Here is a 27,083-nt window from a genome sequence, read left to right on the forward strand (position 1 = left end):
TTTATTAAACGCCATTTTCTTAACAGATGCATCTAACTCTTCAATTCTAAAATCAGATTCACAAAATTCCTTAAATGATTCATCAATTTGAGGGATTAAATTATTTATTTGATCAAAACAGACATCACAGTCTGCTTGGGAGAACTGTGAGGAATATAGATTGGAATAGAATGTATAAACTTCATCTTGCAAAATTTTAGGCTCCTCACATTCAATGCCATCAATTAAGAAGGAAGATATAAAATTTATTTTTGCCTACTCTTTTCCAAATTAAAAAAAAAAATATATCAAATTGCCGTTTTTCTTTAAGCAGCTGTTCATTCGCATTTTCTAGTTTAGCAACTTTAATTTTACAATTGACCATCTATGCAGTGTTAAACTCTACAGCCTTAGCCAAACTGGCGACCATAGCTGCACTCTGTTTTGTTCTCTGATATCTTCCAGTTGTGTTTCAAATTTCTTCTCAAGTCCCAGAAAGGCTTCAAAGATTGTTTTATTGGAGATACCATCTTCCTCTGAAGATTTTGTTCTTTTCTCCTCTGGCGGTTGTTTGGACAGAGTTGGCGGCGTTGAGTCTGCTCCGCTTTCTTGTTTGTTTAGGCCCACATTAGCCGCTTCGATGTTAGCATAGCCATGATCGCTGACTTTAGCATGTGAAGACGTCTTAGCATTACAGTTTGATGGTACAAAATGCAGCTTTGTATGTTTAATAATCTTGTGGGCATATTCAACTGGAAGGAGAATAAACTTACTTAGCAAATTGTGCGCTCTTTCGGTGCTCCTGAAAAAACACACGACCGTTAAAGCCGCCATCTTGATGCCACCCCCTGGCGGTCAAGTGTACTTTCAACAAAGTATGCAGTGCTGCAAAGCAGTTAATGAGACCTTTTTTTTTTTTTTTTTTTACACATAACAGTGCTAATAAGCTGCTCTTTTATTAGGCCCCCGAACTCTGACCCCAGAGGGAATAACATCTGTGGAGTTATTTGTGTTGGAAAATCTCGGTGAGTCACTCGCTTTCGTTAGCTACCTGTTAAGTTTAGATAATGTATTTTACTGGCCGATTAAGCTCAAAAACATTTGGAAAAAAATAATCGGGAGCTATGAGAATGTAGTGTGTTGTTTTACTTTTCTTGTTGTTCCTTACAGTGTGGTATAAGTGTTGAATGTTACAAGCTACAGATGTTACTGCCGATGCTAGGCTAGGTGTGAGCCTAGCCTAGCATGTTAAGAACCCAAGATGGAATGGAAATCCATTGTTCCACTGTATTTCATTCAGCTGGATTATACATAATATATTTAATGTAGGCTCTAGTGCATTATTAATATTTTATATAAAAAAAATCCTCCTGTCTGTGTCAAACAATGCTGTCCAAAGTATCCCTGTTGTAGGTTAAACTTTCCCATTTAACAAACACTCCTGACTTTAATGGTCTTTGCAGCTTACAAAGATTTGGCTTACGTAAGCTGTATCCTTCAAATTATGCAGTTGTTTGAAATAAGTTCATACCACCTGTTTGAGTAGTGTGTGGTATTACTTGACAAATACAAAAATATTTTATGTTTAAAGTCAAAATGTCAGTAGAAGCAGTTGCATTCACGAAAAATGTTCCCATTTGGAGTTGCAACACAACAGGGTTACAGAGGGTATTTGATTGATATAGCACAAAATCACAACAACGGTTGCCTCAAGGCACCTTATATTGAAAGGTAAAAACCTAACAATAATGCAAAGGAAAGAAAGACAGGAACCCCCATGTCACAGACTGGAAATGAGAGTGCAGTTGGACCAAAGAGCAGACGCAATCGCTTGAACTTTTTACAAGATTTATTAATGAGCGGAGTCAACTTAAACAAGAGCACGGTCATAAACAGAAACTCTGCACAGGTGCCGTGGGAAACCTGAGTTAAGTGGTACTTGTGGAGAGTTTGTACTTACTGGTAAATGCAGGCCAGTAGTTATACTTTAACCTGATTCATTTTCAGTTTTCTTCTTTTTTGGGTAAAAAACAATCCTTGAAATGGTAATAAAAGAGTATTCTCACCAAAGTTGAATTTAACAAGTTTTATTTTGATGGAAATTAAATGTTCAGACTTTTACTAAATTTTATTTGATTACATTAAAGTATTTTATTACATTTAACTAATCAAATTAGGCCAATTTTGATGGAGCTCCTGACCCAGCCCAAGCTCTCTATGAAGACGAGGAAAAACTCCCCGGGGGGCCAGATCGATGGGAAGAAACCTCGGGAAAGCCCATTCAAAGAGAGATCCCCTTTCCTGGGACGGCTGGGGGGGGGTTACAGGAACTCCAGGATAGCAGAATTTAGAATAGGCCAAAAAAACTAAAAACAATTTTTTCCTGTAAAAAAGACAAAAAAAAAAAAAAAAAAAGACAAAGAAAAGAAAGTTAGGTAATGTATCACACTTATATGACAATATATGAAGTGTGTGTCTGTGTGTGAGAGAGACGGGTTTATCTGAGCCAGGGGTGAAGCTGGAGGTCCCCCAGCGTTGGGCGCTTCTCCGGGACGTTGGTTAAACATGCGTCCAAGAAGTTCCGGCAGTCTGGAGAGAAAGAAAGGAGGAAAAAGATGAAGATGATAGTTCCAGTGATCCAAGCCATCAGTGAATGTTGAAGCGTGACGTTTTCTTACGTGGCGACAGATCCTTGTTGAATTTCAGTTCCTTTTGGAGGAACGTCATGGTATTAAAGTCCCCCACATGAAGCGCTTCATACAGCACCACTCCCATTTGCCACACCGTGGTGGGTCCAGCCCTGTATTTTTTGCGGCCGTAACATTCGGGAGGGGTGTGAATAGGTGTACCTAATAAACAGACACAATGACAATTTCTTGTAAAACAAAAGGCACAAATTGCTACATGTGTGAAGAGCAGGAGCTGAATATGTTACCATAGAAGAGGCGGTACACCGATCGCTCCTTAGCAAAGCAGCTCAGTCCAAAGTCGATGATACGAACACGAGGCACATCTGAGCCGGTCTCAATCAGAATGTTCTCACTCTTGATGTCCCGGTGAAAGATGTGTTTATCCTCCAGGTGCTTTGCTGCATCAACCAGCTGCTTCAGAATGACCTGGAAAAGATGAAAAAGACAGTAATGAGTCAATGGGTTGACGCTTCTCTGATACTCTGTGCTTTGATTGAATGCTGTACAGTCTAAGGCTCTTCCAGTCAACTTACCTTGGCCTTTTCCTCTGGTAAACATCCTCCATTTGCTGTTATGTAATCATGCAGGTCCACAGCGGGGATGGGTCTCTCCAGCACCAGGATCAGCTCTGTGCCGAGGTCAAACCAGTCCAGCAGAGACACGGGTGCTGACGCTCCCACTGGTCCATCCGCTTCAGCTGCAAGCTTCAGCATAATGGCCACTTCCACCGAGACCCGCTTCCCGTTTTCACCCTGATATATTCCAACAAAGTGGATGATGAGGAAGAGACGTTCCACAGGTGAACGCTGCACTCAGTCCAGGAATGTAAAAACAGTTCAAGTGTTGCACACTTACCGTCACTTTGATGGGGATTCTGTCCTTTGGAATGTGTTTGATGGCTACCTAAAAGACACAGAGCATTGGTGAGCATTTCCTCCGTATGACATCACTAAAGGTGTGAAACAGCACACGTCTCAGCTTACGATATTATCCGTTATCTGCGTTACTGCCTGTCTTACTCCCACCATCTGAACACTTACTGGGCAACGATCCGTTATCCGGTAGCCAGCAAACACTGCTCCACAGCCGCCTCCTCCAAGATGGTGCTCCTCCACGTATCTGGCCTGGAATTCACCTGAAAAGACAAACACACGTGTTGTTTTACTACAGCTGTGACACAAATGACTCTCTGCTGTAGCCTAAATGTTCATTTTGCTCTTCACCAGAGTATAAAAGCCAAGCTGCTTGCTACTTACGTCTCTGGTCAGCTGCTGAAGTTTGGGCGCTGTGTTTGGTTTTGTCCCCTTTCTTTCTCTTGGGTGGCTCTTTGCTGTCTCCTGCAGACTTCCTCCTGCCATCTTTCATGCACCCATTTGTGCTTTGACTGCAGTCTGCAGATGTGGAAAACACCAAAAGCACATCAGCTCATTAGATCATAGACACAAATATCTCCTTAATCTACCCCTCACTCAACTAATTAGTCTACCTTTACCAGCGTCCAAGGAGGAAGACGCTTGCTCCTTGTCACCGCTCGTAGGCTCAGCAAGTTTAGGCTTCTTTGCTGGACTGGTTGTGCCCGCTGCATCTTGCTGGACCTTACGCTTCACTCCTTTGACCTCATGAGCGTCTGAGCTGGTGGAAGGAGCAGCCTGCTCAGTGACCCTCCTCCTTTTTACGGGGGTCTTCCTTTCAGGACTGGCCTTTCTTTTAGCCATCCTGTTCTTAGAGTCTGTACACAACAACAACAACAACACAGTAGTAAAAAAGAGTGCTCGACATCAGGACTGGAAGGATTTTGATGGCATTCTAATAAGTTTATCCTTTTGATAAAAACAGAGCAACACCAGTCCATACTAGGTCTACTAAGTCTTAGATCTTCATGACACTTGTTGGTCTGTTTTTACTGCTGAGTCCAAGAATAAACTTGTCCCGTTATTTTACCAAAGACAAAGTGCCCCAGTAACCTTTCTTTGATTAGACATGTTGTATTTCTGCTATTTTCACTCAAACACAGGATTCAAATGATTCATTTTTACACAGAGTGTCAACATTTTTAGAAATGTAGATTCTGTTATTTGGGGGATTTTACACAGATTTGATGTATTTGTTTACTTACTTTGATCTCCTGGATCTTTCTTATCTGCTGGACTTGTACTTTTTCTCGTTTCCTTGTTCATCTTAATTTTTAAAATGTTTGAAACAGGAAAACGTAGTGAATATTTCTTCAAATGTGTGTGCTGGTCCTTTCTAAGCTGTTTAAGCGAGTTCTGTAAGTGAGCTTTCAAAATAAACTCAGGAGACTATGGCAACAGAATCTTGCCTTTCAGTGACATCACCGACTGCCAGTAAAAGTGTTCCCAAGTAGTTTAAAGAAAAACACTGTGGCACACGAAGCCATAACATTTCATATAATTGAATAAGTCGTTGATATATCCAGCTATAACAGTTCTTTTTAAATTTTGCATTTATTCTTTATATAGTGAAACTACTAGACCTTATTTCTCTTTTTAAATCTAGAGGCAACCACGCTTTTGAGGTTGTATCACCTTCCATTTTTATATTAAAGTACATTAATTCATGTGTACGGACTATTTTCTAAAATAAAAACATCATAGTTACCCAACACCCAGTTGTTGTGTGAATTGCTAAGGTTAACTAGCTATTGGTGTTAATTTACTGATTAACTTACAAAACACGTACAAAACTCAACTTACTGAAAAAGTTCCACAGTGGCTTCCATCCTTATGTTGATTAGTCCAGTTTAAGGCCTAACACCTCAAACTTGGGGCCCCATGTCACCCCTACTTGCTGCCTGTATATTTAAGTGAAGAAATATAAAGCAATTTGGCGCTTGAAGTTCCTTTTTTGTTAGCGAGGATTTATTTGTTGTTGAGTCCAATGTTAAAATATGTTCTTTAAAAAGCATAAACAAATATATTTAATATATCTTTTTTAACCCATGTGAAATACAGGAAATTATCAAAGTATTAATTCAACAAATCTAAATCTTCCAAAAAGGAAGCAAAATATGTAGCCTTTTTCTTTTTAATCAAAGTCACGGATTTAATAAACAGGTTTAAGTCGTTCTTCCAGTGAACTAAGGTTGGTTTGGTCTTAAAAAAAATTGACATTCATGTATATACTGCTTACATAAGATTAAATGTATTGGGTTGTTTTTATTAAAGCTATATTGGCTTTATTTAAAACCAATATAGCTTTAAATAAAATTTCCCTTAAGTCTTCCCTGAAAAATTGAAGAAATTAACTTTAAGCCCATCTGGACCAGGGGATTTATTAAACGCCATTTTCTTAACAGATGCATCTAACTCTTCAATTCTAAAATCAGATTCACAAAATTCCTTAAATGATTCATCAATTTGAGGGATTAAATTATTTATTTGATCAAAACAGACATCACAGTCTGCTTGGGAGAACTGTGAGGAATATAGATTGGAATAGAATGTATAAACTTCATCTTGCAAAATTTTAGGCTCGTCACATTCAATGCCATCAATTAAGAAGGAAGATATAAAATTTATTTTTGCCTACTCTTTTCCAAATTAAAAAAATATATATATCAAATTGCCGTTTTTCTTTAAGCAGCTGTTCATTCGCATTTTCTAGTTTAGCAACTTTAATTTTACAATTGACCATCTATGCAGTGTTAAACTCTACAGCCTTAGCCAAACTGGCGACCATAGCTGCACTCTGTCTGTTTTGTTCTCTGATATCTTCCAGTTGTGTTTCAAATTTCTTCTCAAGTCCCAGAAAGGCTTCAAAGATTGTTTTATTGGAGATACCATCTTCCTCTGAAGATTTTGTTCTTTTCTCCTCTGGCGGTTGTTTGGACAGAGTTGGCGGCGTTGAGTCTGCTCCGCTTTCTTGTTTGTTTAGGCCCACATTAGCCGCTTCGATGTTAGCATAGCCATGATCACTGACTTTAGCATGTGAAGACGTCTTAGCATTACAGTTTGATGGTACAAAATGCAGCTTTGTATGTTTAATAATCTTGTGGGCATATTCAACTGGAAGGAGAATAAACTTACTTAGCAAATTGTGCGCTCTTTCGGTGCTCCTGAAAAAACACACGACCGTTAAAGCCGCCATCTTGATGCCACCCCCTGGCGGTCAAGTGTACTTTCAACAAAGTATGCAGTGCTGCAAAGCAGTTAATGAGACCTTTTTTTTTTTTTTTTTTTACACATAACAGTGCTAATAAGCTGCTCTTTTATTAGGCCCCCGAACTCTGACCCCAGAGGGAATAACATCTGTGGAGTTATTTGTGTTGGAAAATCTCGGTGAGTCACTCGCTTTCGTTAGCTACCTGTTAAGTTTAGATAATGTATTTTACTGGCCGATTAAGCTCAAAAACATTTGGAAAAAAATAATCGGGAGCTATGAGAATGTAGTGTGTTGTTTTACTTTTCTTGTTGTTCCTTACAGTGTGGTATAAGTGTTGAATGTTACAAGCTACAGATGTTACTGCCGATGCTAGGCTAGGTGTGAGCCTAGCCTAGCATGTTAAGAACCCAAGATGGAATGGAAATCCATTGTTCCACTGTATTTCATTCAGCTGGATTATACATAATATATTTAATGTAGGCTCTAGTGCATTATTAATATTTTATATAAAAAAAATCCTCCTGTCTGTGTCAAACAATGCTGTCCAAAGTATCCCTGTTGTAGGTTAAACTTTCCCATTTAACAAACACTCCTGACTTTAATGGTCTTTGCAGCTTACAAAGATTTGGCTTACGTAAGCTGTATCCTTCAAATTATGCAGTTGTTTGAAATAAGTTCATACCACCTGTTTGAGTAGTGTGTGGTATTACTTGACAAATACAAAAATATTTTATGTTTAAAGTCAAAATGTCAGTAGAAGCAGTTGCATTCACGAAAAATGTTCCCATTTGGAGTTGCAACACAACAGGGTTACAGAGGGTATTTGATTGATATAGCACAAAATCACAACAACGGTTGCCTCAAGGCACCTTATATTGAAAGGTAAAAACCTAACAATAATGCAAAGGAAAGAAAGACAGGAACCCCCATGTCACAGACTGGAAATGAGAGTGCAGTTGGACCAAAGAGCAGACGCAATCGCTTGAACTTTTTACAAGATTTATTAATGAGCGGAGTCAACTTAAACAAGAGCACGGTCATAAACAGAAACTCTGCACAGGTGCCGTGGGAAACCTGAGTTAAGTGGTACTTGTGGAGAGTTTGTACTTACTGGTAAATGCAGGCCAGTAGTTATACTTTAACCTGATTCATTTTCAGTTTTCTTCTTTTTTGGGTAAAAAACAATCCTTGAAATTGTAATAAAAGAGTATTCTCACCAAAGTTGAATTTAACAAGTTTTATTTTGATGGAAATTAAATGTTCAGACTTTTACTAAATTTTATTTGATTACATTAAAGTATTTTATTACATTTAACTAATCAAATTAGGCCAATTTTGATGGAGCTCCTGACCCAGCCCAAGCTCTCTATGAAGACGAGGAAAAACTCCCCGGGGGGCCAGATCGATGGGAAGAAACCTCGGGAAAGCCCATTCAAAGAGAGATCCCCTTTCCTGGGACGGCTGGGGGGGGGGTTACAGGAACTCCAGGATAGCAGAATTTAGAATAGGCCAAAAAAACTAAAAACAATTTTTTCCTGTAAAAAAGACAAAAAAAAAAAAAGACAAAGAAAAGAAAGTTAGGTAATGTATCACACTTATATGACAATATATGAAGTGTGTGTCTGTGTGTGAGAGAGACGGGTTTATCTGAGCCAGGGGTGAAGCTGGAGGTCCTCCAGCGTTGGGCGCTTCTCCGGGACGTTGGTTAAACATGCGTCCAAGAAGTTCCGGCAGTCTGGAGAGAAAGAAAGGAGGAAAAAGATGAAGATGATAGTTCCAGTGATCCAAGCCATCAGTGAATGTTGAAGCGTGACGTTTTCTTACGTGGCGACAGATCCTTGTTGAATTTCAGTTCCTTTTGGAGGAACGTCATGGTATTAAAGTCCCCCACATGAAGCGCTTCATACAGCACCACTCCCATTTGCCACACCGTGGTGGGTCCAGCCCTGTATTTTTTGCGGCCGTAACATTCGGGAGGGGTGTGAATAGGTGTACCTAATAAACAGACACAATGACAATTTCTTGTAAAACAAAAGGCAAAAATTGCTACATGTGTGAAGAGCAGGAGCTGAATATGTTACCATAGAAGAGGCGGTACACCGATCGCTCCTTAGCAAAGCAGCTCAGTCCAAAGTCGATGATGCGAACACGAGGCACATCTGAGCCGGTCTCAATCAGAATGTTCTCACTCTTGATGTCCCGGTGAAAGATGTGTTTATCCTCCAGGTGCTTCGCTGCATCAACCAGCTGCTTCAGAATGACCTGGAAAAGATGAAAAAGACAGTAATGAGTCAATGGGTTGACGCTTCTCTGATACTCTGTGCTTTGATTGAATGCTGTACAGTCTAAGGCTCTTCCAGTCAACTTACCTTGGCCTTTTCCTCTGGTAAACATCCTCCATTTGCTGTTATGTAATCATGCAGGTCCACAGCGGGGATGGGTCTCTCCAGCACCAGGATCAGCTCTGTGCCGAGGTCAAACCAGTCCAGCAGAGACACGGGTGCTGACGCTCCCACTGGTCCATCCGCTTCAGCTGCAAGCTTCAGCATAATGGCCACTTCCACCGAGACCCGCTTCCCGTTTTCACCCTGATATATTCCAACAAAGTGGATGATGAGGAAGAGACGTTCCACAGGTGAACGCTGCACTCAGTCCAGGAATGTAAAAACAGTTCAAGTGTTGCACACTTACCGTCACTTTGATGGGGATTCTGTCCTTTGGAATGTGTTTGATGGCTACCTAAAAGACACAGAGCATTGGTGAGCATTTCCTCCGTATGACATCACTAAAGGTGTGAAACAGCACACGTCTCAGCTTACGATATTATCCGTTATCTGCGTTACTGCCTGTCTTACTCCCACCATCTGAACACTTACTGGGCAACGATCCGTTATCCGGTAGCCAGCAAACACTGCTCCACAGCCGCCTCCTCCAAGATGGTGCTCCTCCACGTATCTGGCCTGGAATTCACCTGAAAAGACAAACACACGTGTTGTTTTACTACAGCTGTGACACAAATGACTCTCTGCTGTAGCCTAAATGTTCATTTTGCTCTTCACCAGAGTATAAAAGCCAAGCTGCTTGCTACTTACGTCTCTGGTCAGCTGCTGAAGTTTGGGCGCTGTGTTTGGTTTTGTCCCCTTTCTTTCTCTTGGGTGGCTCTTTGCTGTCTCCTGCAGACTTCCTCCTGCCATCTTTCATGCACCCATTTGTGCTTTGACTGCAGTCTGCAGATGTGGAAAACACCAAAAGCACATCAGCTCATTAGATCATAGACACAAATATCTCCTTCATCTCCTTAATCTACCCCTCACTCAACTAATTAGTCTACCTTTACCAGCGTCCAAGGAGGAAGACGCTTGCTCCTTGTCACCGCTCGTAGGCTCAGCAAGTTTAGGCTTCTTTGCTGGACTGGTTGTGCCCGCTGCATCTTGCTGGACCTTACGCTTCACTCCTTTGACCTCATGAGCGTCTGAGCTGGTGGAAGGAGCAGCCTGCTCAGTGACCCTCCTCCTTTTTACGGGGGTCTTCCTTTCAGGACTGGCCTTTCTTTTAGCCATCCTGTTCTTAGAGTCTGTACACAACAACAACAACACAGTAGTAAAAAAGAGTGCTCGACATCAGGACTGGAAGGATTTTGATGGCATTCTAATAAGTTTATCCTTTTGATAAAAACAGAGCAACACCAGTCCATACTAGGTCTACTAAGTCTTAGATCTTCATGACACTTGTTGGTCTGTTTTTACTGCTGAGTCCAAGAATAAACTTGTCCCGTTATTTTACCAAAGACAAAGTGCCCCAGTAACCTTTCTTTGATTAGACATGTTGTATTTCTGCTATTTTCACTCAAACACAGGATTCAAATGATTCATTTTTACACAGAGTGTCAACATTTTTAGAAATGTAGATTCTGTTATTTGGGGGATTTTACACAGATTTGATGTATTTGTTTACTTACTTTGATCTCCTGGATCTTTCTTATCTGCTGGACTTGTACTTTTTCTCGTTTCCTTGTTCATCTTAATTTTTAAAATGTTTGAAACAGGAAAACGTAGTGAATATTTCTTCAAATGTGTGTGCTGGTCCTTTCTAAGCTGTTTAAGCGAGTTCTGTAAGTGAGCTTTCAAAATAAACTCAGGAGACTATGGCAACAGAATCTTGCCTTTCAGTGACATCACCGACTGCCAGTAAAAGTGTTCCCAAGTAGTTTAAAGAAAAACACTGTGGCACACGAAGCCATAACATTTCATATAATTGAATAAGTCGTTGATATATCCAGCTATAACAGTTCTTTTTAAATTTTGCATTTATTCTTTATATAGTGAAACTACTAGACCTTATTTCTCTTTTTAAATCTAGAGGCAACCACGCTTTTGAGGTTGTATCACCTTCCATTTTTATATTAAAGTACATTAATTCATGTGTACGGACTATTTTCTAAAATAAAAACATCATAGTTACCCAACACCCAGTTGTTGTGTGAATTGCTAAGGTTAACTAGCTATTGGTGTTAATTTACTGATTAACTTACAAAACACGTACAAAACTCAACTTACTGAAAAAGTTCCACAGTGGCTTCCATCCTTATGTTGATTAGTCCAGTTTAAGGCCTAACACCTCAAACTTGGGGCCCATGTCACCCCTACTTGCTGCCTGTATATTTAAGTGAAGAAATATAAAGCAATTTGGCGCTTGAAGTTCCTTTTTTGTTAGCGAGGATTTATTTGTTGTTGAGTCCAATGTTAAAATATGTTCTTTAAAAAGCATAAACAAATATATTTAATATATCTTTTTTAACCCATGTGAAATACAGGAAATTATCAAAGTATTAATTCAACAAATCTAAATCTTCCAAAAAGGAAGCAAAATATGTAGCCTTTTTCTTTTTAATCAAAGTCACGGATTTAATAAACAGGTTTAAGTCGTTCTTCCAGTGAACTAAGGTTGGTTTGGTCTTAAAAAAAATTGACATTCATGTATATACTGCTTACATAAGATTAAATGTATTGGGTTGTTTTTATTAAAGCTATATTGGCTTTATTTAAAACCAATATAGCTTTAAATAAAATTTCCCTTAAGTCTTCCCTGAAAAATTGAAGAAATTAACTTTAAGCCCATCTGGACCAGGGGATTTATTAAACGCCATTTTCTTAACAGATGCATCTAACTCTTCAATTCTAAAATCAGATTCACAAAATTCCTTAAATGATTCATCAATTTGAGGGATTAAATTATTTATTTGATCAAATCAGACATCACAGTCTGCTTGGGAGAACTGTGAGGAATATAGATTGGAATAGAATGTATAAACTTCATCTTGCAAAATTTTAGGCTCCTCACATTCAATGCCATCAATTAAGAAGGAAGATATAAAATTTATTTTTGCCTACTCTTTTCCAAATTAAAAAAATATATATATCAAATTGCCGTTTTTCTTTAAGCAGCTGTTCATTCGCATTTTCTAGTTTAGCAACTTTAATTTTACAATTGACCATCTATGCAGTGTTAAACTCTACAGCCTTAGCCAAACTGGCGACCATAGCTGCACTCTGTTTTGTTCTCTGATATCTTCCAGTTGTGTTTCAAATTTCTTCTCAAGTCCCAGAATGGCTTCAAAGATTGTTTTATTGGAGATACCATCTTCCTCTGAAGATTTTGTTCTTTTCTCCTCTGGCGGTTGTTTGGACAGAGTTGGCGGCGTTGAGTCTGCTCCGCTTTCTTGTTTGTTTAGGCCCACATTAGCCGCTTCGATGTTAGCATAGCCATGATCGCTGACTTTAGCATGTGAAGACGTCTTAGCATTACAGTTTGATGGTACAAAATGCAGCTTTGTATGTTTAATAATCTTGTGGGCATATTCAACTGGAAGGAGAATAAACTTACTTAGCAAATTGTGCGCTCTTTCGGTGCTCCTGAAAAAACACACGACCGTTAAAGCCGCCATCTTGATGCTACCCCCTGGCGGTCAAGTGTACTTTCAACAAAGTATGCAGTGCTGCAAAGCAGTTAATGAGACCTTTTTTTTTTTTTTTTTTACACATAACAGTGCTAATAAGCTGCTCTTTTATTAGGCCCCCGAACTCTGACCCCAGAGGGAATAACATCTGTGGAGTTATTTGTGTTGGAAAATCTCGGTGAGTCACTCGCTTTCGTTAGCTACCTGTTAAGTTTAGATAATGTATTTTACTGGCCGATTAAGCTCAAAAACATTTGGAAAAAAATAATCGGGAGCTATGAGAATGTAGTGTGTTGTTTTACTTTTCTTGTTGTTCCTTACAGTGTGGTATAAGTGTTGAATGTTACAAGCTACAGATGTTACTGCCGATGCTAGGCTAGGTGTGAGCCTAGCCTAGCATGTTAAGAACCCAAGATGGAATGGAAATCCATTGTTCCACTGTATTTCATTCAGCTGGATTATACATAATATATTTAATGTAGGCTCTAGTGCATTATTAATATTTTATATAAAAAAAAATCCTCCTGTCTGTGTCAAACAATGCTGTCCAAAGTATCCCTGTTGTAGGTTAAACTTTCCCATTTAACAAACACTCCTGACTTTAATGGTCTTTGCAGCTTACAAAGATTTGGCTTACGTAAGCTGTATCCTTCAAATTATGCAGTTGTTTGAAATAAGTTCATACCACCTGTTTGAGTAGTGTGTGGTATTACTTGACAAATACAAAAATATTTTATGTTTAAAGTCAAAATGTCAGTAGAAGCAGTTGCATTCACGAAAAATGTTCCCATTTGGAGTTGCAACACAACAGGGTTACAGAGGGTATTTGATTGATATAGCACAAAATCACAACAACGGTTGCCTCAAGGCACCTTATATTGAAAGGTAAAAACCTAACAATAATGCAAAGGAAAGAAAGACAGGAACCCCCATGTCACAGACTGGAAATGAGAGTGCAGTTGGACCAAAGAGCAGACGCAATCGCTTGAACTTTTTACAAGATTTATTAATGAGCGGAGTCAACTTAAACAAGAGCACGGTCATAAACAGAAACTCTGCACAGGTGCCGTGGGAAACCTGAGTTAAGTGGTACTTGTGGAGAGTTTGTACTTACTGGTAAATGCAGGCCAGTAGTTATACTTTAACCTGATTCATTTTCAGTTTTCTTCTTTTTTGGGTAAAAAACAATCCTTGAAATGGTAATAAAAGAGTATTCTCACCAAAGTTGAATTTAACAAGTTTTATTTTGATGGAAATTAAATGTTCAGACTTTTACTAAATTTTATTTGATTACATTAAAGTATTTTATTACATTTAACTAATCAAATTAGGCCAATTTTGATGGAGCTCCTGACCCAGCCCAAGCTCTCTATGAAGACGAGGAAAAACTCCCCGGGGGGCCAGATCGATGGGAAGAAACCTCGGGAAAGCCCATTCAAAGAGAGATCCCCTTTCCTGGGACGGCTGGGGGGGGGGTTACAGGAACTCCAGGATAGCAGAATTTAGAATAGGCCAAAAAAACTAAAAACAATTTTTTCCTGTAAAAAAGACAAAAAAAAAAAAAAGACAAAGAAAAGAAAGTTAGGTAATGTATCACACTTATATGACAATATATGAAGTGTGTGTCTGTGTGTGAGAGAGACGGGTTTATCTGAGCCAGGGGTGAAGCTGGAGGTCCTCCAGCGTTGGGCGCTTCTCCGGGACGTTGGTTAAACATGCGTCCAAGAAGTTCCGGCAGTCTGGAGAGAAAGAAAGGAGGAAAAAGATGAAGATGATAGTTCCAGTGATCCAAGCCATCAGTGAATGTTGAAGCGTGACGTTTTCTTACGTGGCGACAGATCCTTGTTGAATTTCAGTTCCTTTTGGAGGAACGTCATGGTATTAAAGTCCCCCACATGAAGCGCTTCATACAGCACCACTCCCATTTGCCACACCGTGGTGGGTCCAGCCCTGTATTTTTTGCGGCCGTAACATTCGGGAGGGGTGTGAATAGGTGTACCTAATAAACAGACACAATGACAATTTCTTGTAAAACAAAAGGCAAAAATTGCTACATGTGTGAAGAGCAGGAGCTGAATATGTTACCATAGAAGAGGCGGTACACCGATCGCTCCTTAGCAAAGCAGCTCAGTCCAAAGTCGATGATGCGAACACGAGGCACATCTGAGCCGGTCTCAATCAGAATGTTCTCACTCTTGATGTCCCGGTGAAAGATGTGTTTATCCTCCAGGTGCTTCGCTGCATCAACCAGCTGCTTCAGAATGACCTGGAAAAGATGAAAAAGACAGTAATGAGTCAATGGGTTGACGCTTCTCTGATACTCTGTGCTTTGATTGAATGCTGTACAGTCTAAGGCTCTTCCAGTCAACTTACCTTGGCCTTTTCCTCTGGTAAACATCCTCCATTTGCTGTTATGTAATCATGCAGGTCCACAGCGGGGATGGGTCTCTCCAGCACCAGGATCAGCTCTGTGCCGAGGTCAAACCAGTCCAGCAGAGACACGGGTGCTGACGCTCCCACTGGTCCATCCGCTTCAGCTGCAAGCTTCAGCATAATGGCCACTTCCACCGAGACCCGCTTCCCGTTTTCACCCTGATATATTCCAACAAAGTGGATGATGAGGAAGAGACGTTCCACAGGTGAACGCTGCACTCAGTCCAGGAATGTAAAAACAGTTCAAGTGTTGCACACTTACCGTCACTTTGATGGGGATTCTGTCCTTTGGAATGTGTTTGATGGCTACCTAAAAGACACAGAGCATTGGTGAGCATTTCCTCCGTATGACATCACTAAAGGTGTGAAACAGCACACGTCTCAGCTTACGATATTATCCGTTATCTGCGTTACTGCCTGTCTTACTCCCACCATCTGAACACTTACTGGGCAACGATCCGTTATACGGTAGCCAGCAAACACTGCTCCACAGCCGCCTCCTCCAAGATGGTGCTCCTCCACGTATCTGGCCTGGAATTCACCTGAAAAGACAAACACACGTGTTGTTTTACTACAGCTGTGACACAAATGACTCTCTGCTGTAGCCTAAATGTTCATTTTGCTCTTCACCAGAGTATAAAAGCCAAGCTGCTTGCTACTTACGTCTCTGGTCAGCTGCTGAAGTTTGGGCGCTGTGTTTGGTTTTGTCCCCTTTCTTTCTCTTGGGTGGCTCTTTGCTGTCTCCTGCAGACTTCCTCCTGCCATCTTTCATGCACCCGTGCTTTGTGCTTTGACTGCAGTCTGCAGATGTGGAAAACACCAAAAGCACATCAGCTCATTAGATCATAGACACAAATATCTCCTTCATCTCCTTAATCTACCCCTCACTCAACTAATTAGTCTACCTTTACCAGCGTCCAAGGAGGAAGACGCTTGCTCCTTGTCACCGCTCGTAGGCTCAGCAAGTTTAGGCTTCTTTGCTGGACTGGTTGTGCCCGCTGCATCTTGCTGGACCTTACGCTTCACTCCTTTGACCTCATGAGCGTCTGAGCTGGTGGAAGGAGCAGCCTGCTCAGTGACCCTCCTCCTTTTTACGGGGGTCTTCCTTTCAGGACTGGCCTTTCTTTTAGCCATCCTGTTCTTAGAGTCTGTCAACAACAACAACAACAACACAGTAGTGAAAAAGAGTGCTCGACATCAGGACTGGAAGGATTTTGATGGCATTCTAATAAGTTTATCCTTTTGATAAAAACAGAGCAACACCAGTCCATACTAGGTCTACTAAGTCTTAGATCTTCATGACACTTGTTGGTCTGTTTTTACTGCTGAGTCCAAGAATAAACTTGTCCCGTTATTTTACCAAAGACAAAGTGCCCCAGTAACCTTTCTTTGATTAGACATGTTGTATTTCTGCTATTTTCACTCAAACACAGGATTCAAATGATTCATTTTTACACAGAGTGTCAACATTTTTAGAAATGTAGATTCTGTTATTTGGGGGATTTTACACAGATTTGATGTATTTGTTTACTTACTTTGATCTCCTGGATCTTTCTTATCTGCTGGACTTGTACTTTTTCTCGTTTCCTTGTTCATCTTAATTTTTAAAATGTTTGAAACAGGAAAACGTAGTGAATATTTCTTCAAATGTGTGTGCTGGTCCTTTCTAAGCTGTTTAAGCGAGTTCTGTAAGTGAGCTTTCAAAATAAACTCAGGAGACTATGGCAACAGAATCTTGCCTTTCAGTGACATCACCGACTGCCAGTAAAAGTGTTCCCAAGTAGTTTAAAGAAAAACACTGTGGCACACGAAGCCATAACATTTCATATAATTGAATAAGTCGTCGATATATCCAGCTATAACAGTTCTTTTTAAATTTTGCATTTATTCTTTATATAGTGAAACTACTAGACCTTATTTCTCTTTTTAAATCTAGAGGCAACCATGCTTTTGAGGTTGTATCACCTTCCATTTTTATATTAAAGTACATTAATTCATGTGTACGGACTATTTTCTAAAATAAAAACATCATAGTTACCCAACACCCAGTTGTTGTGTGAATTGCTAAGGTTAACTAGCTATTGGTGTTAATTTACTGATTAACTTACAAAACACGTACAAAACTCAACTTACTGAAAAAGTTCCACAGTGGCTTCCATCCTTATGTTGATTAGTCCAGTTTAAGGCCTAACACCTCAAACTTGGGGCCGAATTTCACCCCTACTTGCTGCCTGTATATTTAAGTGAAGAAATATAAAGCAATTTGGCGCTTGAAGTTCCTTTTTTGTTAGCGAGGATTTATTTGTTGTTGAGTCCAATGTTAAAATATGTTCTTTAAAAAGCATAAACAAATATATTTAATATATCTTTTTTAACCCATGTGAAATACAGGAAATTATCAAAGTATTAATTCAACAAATCTAAATCTTCCAAAAAGGAAGCAAAATATGTAGCCTTTTTCTTTTTAATCAAAGTCACGGATTTAATAAACAGGTTTAAGTCGTTCTTCCAGTGAACTAAGGTTGGTTTGGTCTTAAAAAAAATTGACATTCATGTATATACTGCTTACATAAGATTAAATGTATTGGGTTGTTTTTATTAAAGCTATATTGGCTTTATTTAAAACCAATATAGCTTTAAATAAAATTTCCCTTAAGTCTTCCCTGAAAAATTGAAGAAATTAACTTTAAGCCCATCTGGACCAGGGGATTTATTAAACGCCATTTTCTTAACAGATGCATCTAACTCTTCAATTCTAAAATCAGATTCACAAAATTCCTTAAATGATTCATCAATTTGAGGGATTAAATTATTTATTTGATCAAAACAGACATCACAGTCTGCTTGGGAGAACTGTGAGGAATATAGATTGGAATAGAATGTATAAACTTCATCTTGCAAAATTTTAGGCTCCTCACATTCAATGCCATCAATTAACAAGGAAGATATAAAATTTATTTTTGCCTACTCTTTTCCAAATTAAAAAAATATATATATCAAATTGCCGTTTTTCTTTAAGCAGCTGTTCATTCGCATTTTCTAGTTTAGCAACTTTAATTTTACAATCGACCATCTATGCAGTGTTAAACTCTACAGCAGGGGTGTCCAATCCCAGTCCTCGAGAGCTACCGTCCTGCAGGTTTTAGATGCATCCTTGTTTTGACACACCTGAATCAAATGAATGGCTTGTTATCAGGCCTTTGCCAAACTTGATGGCATGCTTAAGAGGTAATCAAACCATTAGGGATGCATCTAAAAACTGCAGGACAGTAGCTCTCGAGGACTAGGAGTGGGCACCCCTGCTCTACAGCCTTAGCCAAACTGGCGACCATAGCTGCACTCTGTCTGTTTTGTTCTCTGATATCTTCCAGTTGTGTTTCAAATTTCTTCTCAAGTCCCAGAATGGCTTCAAAGATTGTTTTATTGGAGATGCCATCTTCCTCTGAAGATTTTGTTCTTTTCTCCTCTGGCGGTTGTTTGGACAGAGTTGGCGGCGTTGAGTCTGCTCCGTTCCCTTTCAGTCGATTCACTCGGTACAACACATAAGTATGGGATATCACGCCCTCGCGTGTCCTGGCTGAAGAAACCTTTAATCACGCCTTTAAGGCAGATGACGTGTGATGACACGCGCACGGCCCCGCCTGCACATATAGCTGCTGTCATCACAGTCATCCCTCAGTTCTTACGCTCTTCACCTCGCTGAGAACACCTCTGCTGAGTTGGGCTAGCTAGCTGCTGCTAGTTAGCTCCGTTGTCTGCCGACTTGAACTTAGCTTAACTGCCCCTGTTGGTGTTAGCTTCCACCGCGCAGTTGGTGTGTAGGCTGCCCGCGGAGCGCTAATTTCAAGTTTTCCCGTGCAGCGTTTTGCTTTGTGTTTTGGAATGGACTCCAAACCGAAGCGAGCAAAGCAGAAATCTTCTGTTCGCCCCTGTCCTCAGGGATGCGGTTTCTCTTTGCACGACAGCGACCAGCACGATGCCTGCCCTGTCTGCCTGGGGATCGTCCACGCTAGGAGAGCGTTGACGGAGCCCGAAGCCTGTGCGTTTTGTCGCCAGCTCCGGCGCTCGACCCTGGAAAGACGGATGACGTTTGTGGAAAAAGTGCTGGGACGCTCGGCTGTCGCACGGCATGACCCTCTCCTTTCCGAGTCTGGAGCCCCGGCTTCGTCTGAGTCCGAAGACGAGGATTTTCCGGTCGATGTCCCTGCAATTAGCTGGGCTGACCACATGGAATATGTTGACGGGTTAGCCGATGACGAGCCGGAACCATGCAGGAGCGCTGACGGGCTTCAGCCTGGGTTGAAGCCCGCCAGCGCTCCCCAGGACGACGATGACGTGCTGGACATCGGCCTGGACATCCATGGTTTGTCGGAGGATGAGCAGGAGAGCTCATTGTCGGCCCAATGTACCGCCGCTGCTGCGCCGGTCGGCCACGACGACACCTCTCTTTTCTCTCTGTTTCGCCGTGCTGCTGAAAAGCTGCAGGTGGACTGGCCCTCTCCTCCGCCAGCTCAGGAGCCGTCGCGGTTCGCGGGTTTTTCCTCCCACCGGAGCGCGCAACGGACAAAAACTGCCTTCCCATGTTCCCAGACTTTCTCTGCGAGCTAACAGCATCATGGGACAAACCTCTGTCTACCCGCGTCACTGTGCCCGGCTATGGACAGTACATGGAATTGGACGGCGCCGAGGGGGCTGGCTTAGCTAACCCACCCCCTATGGAGCCGTCTCTGGCTGCTTATCTGGCCCCGTCCCATAACCATGGTGTCGGCGGCCCCGCAACTCTGCCGTCCAAGCACTGCAGATTCTCTGCTTCGCAGCTGGAGAAAATTTATAGAGCTCAGGCTGGCACTGCTCGTGCCATGAGCTCTGTCACCATGCTCCAGACGTACCAGGCAATGTGCCTGGCGGAGCTCGGATCGCTGGTTCCTGATGACAGCCCGCTGGCACCTCTTCTTAACGAGGTCAGAGTCGCCACAGATTACATCCTCCGTGCGTCTCGCTGTGCAGCGCTCTCCCTGGGCAGAGGGATGGCTTCGACAGTAGTGGCGCAGAGGCACCTGTGGCTGACCCTCTCTGATGTCCCGGATAGGGACAGAGCTGTATATCTGGACGCACCAGTGTCTGCGGCTGGGTTATTCGGACATTCACTTGAAGCCATTCAGGCTAGATTCGATCTGAGGAAGAAGCAGACGGAAGCTCTGCGCGACATCATCCCCAGACGTCAGCCCAAGCCCAAGCCCGCAGCTAGCTCTCACAGGCCCGCCGCTCCTCTGCCGACTGGCAAGAGACCGGCGCCCACTGCTGAAGTGGGTGTGCCGCCAGCGAGAGCACATCCTCCGGCCCGAGCGCCACGCCAGTCGGCCTGGAGCAAAGGCCCACCCTCGGGCCCCCGGTGGGACCCGACGCCCAGGAGGAAGAAGCCTCAGCCCTCCTAGCTGTGGTTTCGAGTGGAGAGGGGGTCCAGCAGCAGGGAGACGCTGTTTTTACCCCTCTGTTGCCGCACAAGAGGTGCCGCTTAAGTTCTGTTCAGGTTGTCAGCCCCAGAAGGCGCTGCACTTTCCTAACACTGTCTCCCAAGCACAAAACCCCTGCACACAAAATGCCTCAGGTAACTCCCTGTTCAGGTGTGTTAAATGTTCAGGTGACCACATCGAGTGTTCCCGCTGTTTTTCATTGTTGTGCCCCAGAAAAGGTGCCTCCAACAAAATGTATAAATGTACATGTTTCCATGTTACAATCAATAAAGAGTGTTGTTTATTCTCAAACAATCACAAATGCTCAGCCTGCAGGCAGAATGAGCCAGGTCAGGCAGGTGATGCAGTCCCCCGCAGACACACTGGGGGGCGACAACGCCCCGTCGACGGTGCTGCAGGTCAGCCGGCTGGCTGCTCACTTCCCTCAGTGGCGCGCTTGCGCCCCCTCTCCGTGGGTGCTGCGAACCGTTGCCATGGGTTACCGGTTGCAGTTCCGGGTCAAGCCGCCTCGTTTCCAAAGAGTCGTAAACACGACTGTCAACACCGAGGCGGCCATGATACTCAGAGAGGAAATAAAGGCGCTATTGCAGAAAAGAGCAATACGAGTGGTCCCCGCTTCGGAGACAAAGGTTGGTACAGCTGTTATTTTGTTGTTCCGAAAAAAGGGGGAGGGCCTCGTCCCATCCTCGACCTGCGAGTCTTGAACACGTATCTACGAACGTACAGGTTCAAGATGCTAACACTCAGACAGCTCTTGAATGCGGTCGGCCCGGGAGATTGGTTTGCAACAATCGATCTAACAGATGTTTATGTTCATGTGGTTATACACCCGAAACACAGGCAGTTTCTGAGGTTTGCATTCGAGGGCGTAGCCTACGAATATCTAGTGCTGCCGTTCGGGCTGTCGCTCGCTCCTCGCACCTTTACGAAATGTGCCGAGGCAGCGCTAGCGCCCCTCAGAGAGAGAGGAATCCGCATCTTAGCCTACCTAGACGACTGGGCTCTCGTACCTTGCTCCAGAGAGCAGGTGGAGACACAGCTGTCGCTGGTTCTGTCACACATTCAGACACTGGGGTTCTCTGTGAACTTTCAAAAGAGCTCGCTAATCCCGAGTCAGCAGATTACTTTTCTCGGTTTGGAAATATGCTCGCTTTCCAGCCGCGCACGTTTGTCAGAGCACAGAGTGGCCGCGTTTCATCGCTGCCTCGCTCAGTTTCAGTTGGGACGCAGACTGTGTTTCCAGACGATATTAAGCTTGTTGGGCATGATGGCATCTATGATCGCCGTAGTGCCACTTGGACTGTTAAAAATGAGAGCGTTTCAACGCTGGACTCTCTCTCACCGTTTGTGTGCATCGCGTCACCTCCGGAGGAGGCTGCCGGTAACCGCGTCTTGCATGCTAGCTCTCGGTCCTTGGAGGGAGCCCGGGCTGCTCCTGTCTCGCTCTCTGCTGTTATGGTGCAGTGTTCATTTTCTGTCTCTAAGAGCCACCCATGTCCCGGGCCACCTGAACCTGGGGCCGGACCTTCTCTCCAGAGGGGATCCTCTGGTGAGAGAATGGAGGTTACACCCTTTAATAGTGGCTCAGATTTGGGACCTATTTGGCAAGGCGCAAATAGATCTTTTTGCTTCCAGGGTAAATACTCACTGCCCCCTGTTCTTCTCCATAATTGACCACGATGCACCCTTGGGCTTGGACGCGCTAGCGCACCAATGGCCAGACGTGCTCCTGTATGCATTTCCCCCAGTGGAAATGATATCTCCAGTTCTAGAGAGAGTGCATCGGCATTCCCTCTCTCTGATTCTAGTGGCCCCTTGGTGGCCCACAAGGTCGTGGTATGCAGAGATAATCAGCCTGCTAGCAGCGAGTCCTTGGCAGCTTCCTCTCCGCAGGGATCTCCTCTCTCAGGCGGGAGAATTGTTTCATCCGCGCCCAGATCTGTGGCGCCTTCATGCTTACCTGCTGAGAGGTTAAACTTGATTGCTAAGGGTTTGCCACCTAGTGTGATAGCGACAATTCAGAGCGCTAGGGCCTCATCTACTAGAGGCTTGTACGCTTACAAATGGCGAGCCTTCGAGCAATGGTGCCAGGACCGCCACACTCTCCCATTTCAGTGCTCTATTGTGGATGTTTTGACATTCCTGCAGGAGCTGCTGGATAAGGGCCTTTCATTTTCGACAATTAAGGTTTATTTGGCAGCTATATCTGCTTGTCATATTGGCTTTGACGGGGTGACACTAGGTGCGCATCCCCTCGCCATACGTTTTCTGAAAGGAGTTCGCCGGCTGAGGCCCGTGCTTAAGTCCAGTGTCCCTGCTTGGGACTTGTCTTTGGTGCTGGAGGCCCTTTGTAGCCCCCCGTTTGAACCCATTGAGTCTGTGGATATGAAATTTCTTTCATATAAGACTGCATTACTTCTCGCTTTGGCTTCGGCAAAGCGAGTGGGTGACCTTCATGCGCTCTCTGTGCATCCCTCCTGCACGCAGTTCTCTTCTGATGGCCACAAGGTCGTATTGCGTCCAAATGCTGCCTATTTTCCCAAGATCATGCCTGCATCTTCTAGCTCAATGGAGTTTGAGTTGCTGAGTTTTTGCTCCCCTCCTTTTGCATCTGAGGAGCAGAGGAGGATGCATTCTCTTTGTCCAGTGCGTGTGCTATGCACCTACATTGAGCGCACTCAGGATGTGCGTTTATGTGACCAGCTGTTTGTCTGCTTCGCTAATCCGAATAGAGGTAGAGCTCTGTCGAAACAGAGGCTGTCCCACTGGATTATAGAAGCTATCTCACTGGCATACGGCACCAGTGGTCTTGCTTTGCCCCACGGGGTGGGAGCTCATTCCACCAGAGGGATGGCAACCTCATGGGCTCTTTTTAAAGGGGTGCCTGTAGCTGATATTTGTGCGGCAGCTAGTTGGGCATCACCGCACACTTTTGTGCGGTTTTATCGGTTGGACGTTACAGCCCCTTCGGAGGCTCATGCTGTCCTTTCTGCTGGGTCTACCACTCACTAAGGATGTGGTGGTCCGATTCCGGTTCGGTGGCTGCTCTGTGGGGCGTGTATATATGTCCCATACTTATGTGTTGTACCGAGTGAATCGACTGAAAGGGAACGAATAATTATGTCTATAACTTCTGTTCCCTGAAGGAGAGGAACGAGGTACAACACAAGGTGGCCCCACTGAGCAGTTTGGCTCGGTGAAGAGCGGCTATCGAACTGAGGGATGACTGTGATGACAGCGGCTATATGTGCAGGCGGGGCCGTGCGCGTGTCATCACACGTCATCTGCCTTAAAGGCGTGATTAAAGGTTTCTTCAGCCAGGACACGCGAGGGCGTGATATCCCATACTTATGTGTTGTACCTCGTTCCTCTCCTTCAGGGAACAGAAGTTATAGACATAACTATTCGCTTTCTTGTTTGTTTAGGCCCACATTAGCCGCTTCGATGTTAGCATAGCCATGATCACTGACTTTAGCATGTGAAGACGTCTTAGCATTACAGTTTGATGGTACAAAATGCAGCTTTGTATGTTTAATAATCTTGTGGGCATATTCAACTGGAAGGAGAATAAACTTACTTAGCAAATTGTGCGCTCTTTCGGTGCTCCTGAAAAAACACACCACCGTTAAAGCCGCCATCTTGATGCCACCCCCTGGCGGTCAAGTGTACTTTCAACAAAGTATGCAGTGCTGCAAAGCAGTTAATGAGACCTTTTTTTTTTTTTTTTACACATATCAGTGCTAATAAGCTGCTCTTTTATTAGGCCCCCGAACTCTGACCCCAGAGGGAATAACATCTGTGGAGTTATTTGTGTTGGAAAATCTCGGTGAGTCACTCGCTTTCGTTAGTTACCTGTTAAGTTTAGATAATGTATTTTACTGGCCGATTAAGCTCAAAAACATTTGGAAAAAAATAATCGGGAGCTATGAGAATGTAGTGTGTTGTTTTACTTTTCTTGTTGTTCCTTACAGTGTGGTATAAGTGTTGAATGTTATAAGCTACAGATGTTACTAGGTGTGAGCCTAGCCTAGCATTTTAAGAACCCAAGATGGAATGGAAATCTTGCGTGCTGCACAATATCGTTTATTATTTAGTATCTACTGTTATCTACTGCTAGCTAGTTTATTGTGATGGTGCTGTTTTTATTATGTTGCTCTTAGTTGTTTGCTTTCTCTTCTGTTTTTTTTCTCCATACAGGTGATCCAGGCGTTTTGTTTGTTTGTTTTTTCCTTTCTTCCCCCCCTTCTCACCGTCTCTTCTCCCCTTTGATTTTTTTTCTTTCATTCTTTCTCCCTGTCCTATCCCCCAGTCATGTCTGTCCCGTTTGTAGCAACCGAAAATAAAATAAATACATAATTATAATAAAGGTCAATCAAATGGACCAATATGGCAAGGCCATGATGATCCACTTGGTAAAATAAATCCGCTTTGCATCTTTCTTGGCCTTAAGACAACAATTCTGATGGCTAAAGATCCAAACGGGACACAAAAAAAAAAAAAAAGAACCCAAGATGGAATGGAAATCCATTGTTCCACTGTATTTCATTCAGCTGGATTATACATAATATATTTAATGTAGGCTCTAGTGCATTATTAATATTTCATATAAAAAAAATCCTCCTGTCTGTGTCAAACAATGCTGTCCAAAGTATCCCTGTTGTAGGTTAAACTTTCCCATTTAACAAACACTCCTGACTTTAATGGTCTTTGCAGCTTACAAAGATTTGGCTTACGTAAGCTGTATCCTTCAAATTATGCAGTTGTTTGAAATAAGTTCATACCACCTGTTTGAGTAGTGTGTGGTATTACTTGACAAATACAAAAATATTTTATGTTTAAAGTCAAAATGTCAGTAGAAGCAGTTGCATTCACGAAAAATGTTCCCATTTGGAGTTGCAACACAACAGGGTTACAGAGGGTATTTGATTGATATAGCACAAAATCACAACAACGGTTGCCTCAAGGCACCTTATATTGAAAGGTAAAAACCTAACAATAATGCAAAGGAAAGAAAGACAGGAACCCCCATGTCACAGACTGGAAATGAGAGTGCAGTTGGACCAAAGAGCAGACGCAATCGCTTGAACTTTTTACACGATTTATTAATGAGCGGAGTCAACTTAAACAAGAGCACGGTCATAAACAGAAACTCTGCACAGGTGCCGTGGGAAACCTGAGTTAAGTGGTACTTGTGGAGAGTTTGTACTTACTGGTAAATGCAGGCCAGTAGTTATACTTTAACCTGATTCATTTTCAGTTTTCTTCTTTTTTGGGTAAAAAACAATCCTTGAAATGGTAATAAAAGAGTATTCTCACCAAAGTTGAATTTAACAAGTTTTATTTTGATGGAAATTAAATGTTCAGACTTTTACTAAATTTTATTTGATTACATTAAAGTATTTTATTACATTTAACTAATCAAATTAGGCCAATTTTGATGGAGCTCCTGACCCAGCCCAAGCTCTCTATGAAGACGAGGAAAAACTCCCCGGGGGGCCAGATCGATGGGAAGAAACCTCGGGAAAGCCCATTCAAAGAGAGATCCCCTTTCCTGGGACGGCTGGGGGGGGGTTACAGGAACTCCAGGATAGCAGAATTTAGAATAGGCCAAAAAAACTAAAAACAATTTTTTCCTGTAAAAAAGACAAAAAAAAAAAAGAAAAAAAGACAAAGAAAAGAAAGTTAGGTAATGTATCACACTTATATGACAATATATGAAGTGTGTGTCTGTGTGTGAGAGAGACGGGTTTATCTGAGCCAGGGGTGAAGCTGGAGGTCCTCCAGCGTTGGGCGCTTCTCCGGGACGTTGGTTAAACATGCGTCCAAGAAGTTCCGGCAGTCTGGAGAGAAAGAAAGGAGGAAAAAGATGAAGATGATAGTTCCAGTGATCCAAGCCATCAGTGAATGTTGAAGCGTGACGTTTTCTTACGTGGCGACAGATCCTTGTTGAATTTCAGTTCCTTTTGGAGGAACGTCATGGTATTAAAGTCCCCCACATGAAGCGCTTCATACAGCACCACTCCCATTTGCCACACCGTGGTGGGTCCAGCCCTGTATTTTTTGCGGCCGTAACATTCGGGAGGGGTGTGAATAGGTGTACCTAATAAACAGACACAATGACAATTTCTTGTAAAACAAAAGGCACAAATTGCTACATGTGTGAAGAGCAGGAGCTGAATATGTTACCATAGAAGAGGCGGTACACCGATCGCTCCTTAGCAAAGCAGCTCAGTCCAAAGTCGATGATGCGAACACGAGGCACATCTGAGCCGGTCTCAATCAGAATGTTCTCACTCTTGATGTCCCGGTGAAAGATGTGTTTATCCTCCAGGTGCTTCGCTGCATCAACCAGCTGCTTCAGAATGACCTGGAAAAGATGAAAAAGACAGTAATGAGTCAATGGGTTGACGCTTCTCTGATACTCTGTGC

The 27,083-nt window shown here is 42.7% G+C and overlaps 3 protein-coding genes across 3 annotated transcripts; all 3 read right to left on the bottom strand.

The window, feature by feature from the left end:
* Positions 1-2,476: 2,476 nt before the first annotated feature.
* Positions 2,477-3,697, bottom strand: LOC146381153 (serine/threonine-protein kinase pim-1-like). The gene is made up of 6 exons (XM_084938580.1): positions 3,689-3,697; positions 3,525-3,572; positions 3,203-3,421; positions 2,915-3,095; positions 2,658-2,828; positions 2,477-2,568 (listed from the first exon to the last, which is right to left on the bottom strand). Exons 1-6 carry the CDS (start codon positions 3,695-3,697, stop codon positions 2,477-2,479), a joined length of 720 nt encoding a protein of 239 aa, XP_084794706.1.
* Positions 3,698-8,434: 4,737 nt separating this feature from the next.
* On the bottom strand, positions 8,435-9,655 carry LOC146381154 (serine/threonine-protein kinase pim-1-like). Its single transcript, XM_084938581.1, has 6 exons — positions 9,647-9,655; positions 9,483-9,530; positions 9,161-9,379; positions 8,873-9,053; positions 8,616-8,786; positions 8,435-8,526 (listed from the first exon to the last, which is right to left on the bottom strand). The coding sequence occupies exons 1-6, from the start codon at positions 9,653-9,655 to the stop codon at positions 8,435-8,437; spliced, it is 720 nt and encodes a 239-aa protein (XP_084794707.1).
* A 4,739-nt stretch (positions 9,656-14,394) lies between these two features.
* LOC146381155 (serine/threonine-protein kinase pim-1-like) lies at positions 14,395-15,615 on the bottom strand. Its single transcript, XM_084938582.1, has 6 exons — positions 15,607-15,615; positions 15,443-15,490; positions 15,121-15,339; positions 14,833-15,013; positions 14,576-14,746; positions 14,395-14,486 (listed from the first exon to the last, which is right to left on the bottom strand). Exons 1-6 carry the CDS (start codon positions 15,613-15,615, stop codon positions 14,395-14,397), a joined length of 720 nt encoding a protein of 239 aa, XP_084794708.1.
* Between the last annotated feature and the right edge of the window lie 11,468 nt (positions 15,616-27,083).

The sequence above is a fragment of the Perissodus microlepis genome, chromosome 8, assembly GCF_051167445.1.
Source record: "Perissodus microlepis isolate ML-2025 ecotype Zambia chromosome 8, ASM5116744v1, whole genome shotgun sequence".
Classification (NCBI taxonomy): domain Eukaryota; kingdom Metazoa; phylum Chordata; class Actinopteri; order Cichliformes; family Cichlidae; genus Perissodus; species Perissodus microlepis.

Bases quoted from the DNA above. Each gene is read 5' to 3' on its own strand.
- LOC146381154 (XM_084938581.1), bottom strand. The intron at 9,054-9,160 runs GTAAGTTGACTG...CATCTTTTCCAG, and splicing joins TACCAGAGGAAAAGGCCAAG to GTCATTCTGAAGCAGCTGGT. The intron at 8,527-8,615 runs GTAAGAAAACGT...CTTTCTCTCCAG, and splicing joins CAACAAGGATCTGTCGCCAC to ACTGCCGGAACTTCTTGGAC.
- LOC146381153 (XM_084938580.1), bottom strand. The intron at 2,829-2,914 runs GTAACATATTCA...TCTGTTTATTAG, and splicing joins GGTGTACCGCCTCTTCTATG to GTACACCTATTCACACCCCT. The intron at 2,569-2,657 runs GTAAGAAAACGT...CTTTCTCTCCAG, and splicing joins CAACAAGGATCTGTCGCCAC to ACTGCCGGAACTTCTTGGAC.
- LOC146381155 (XM_084938582.1), bottom strand. The intron at 15,340-15,442 runs GTAAGTGTGCAA...GGAATATATCAG, and splicing joins GAATCCCCATCAAAGTGACG to GGTGAAAACGGGAAGCGGGT. The intron at 15,014-15,120 runs GTAAGTTGACTG...CATCTTTTCCAG, and splicing joins TACCAGAGGAAAAGGCCAAG to GTCATTCTGAAGCAGCTGGT.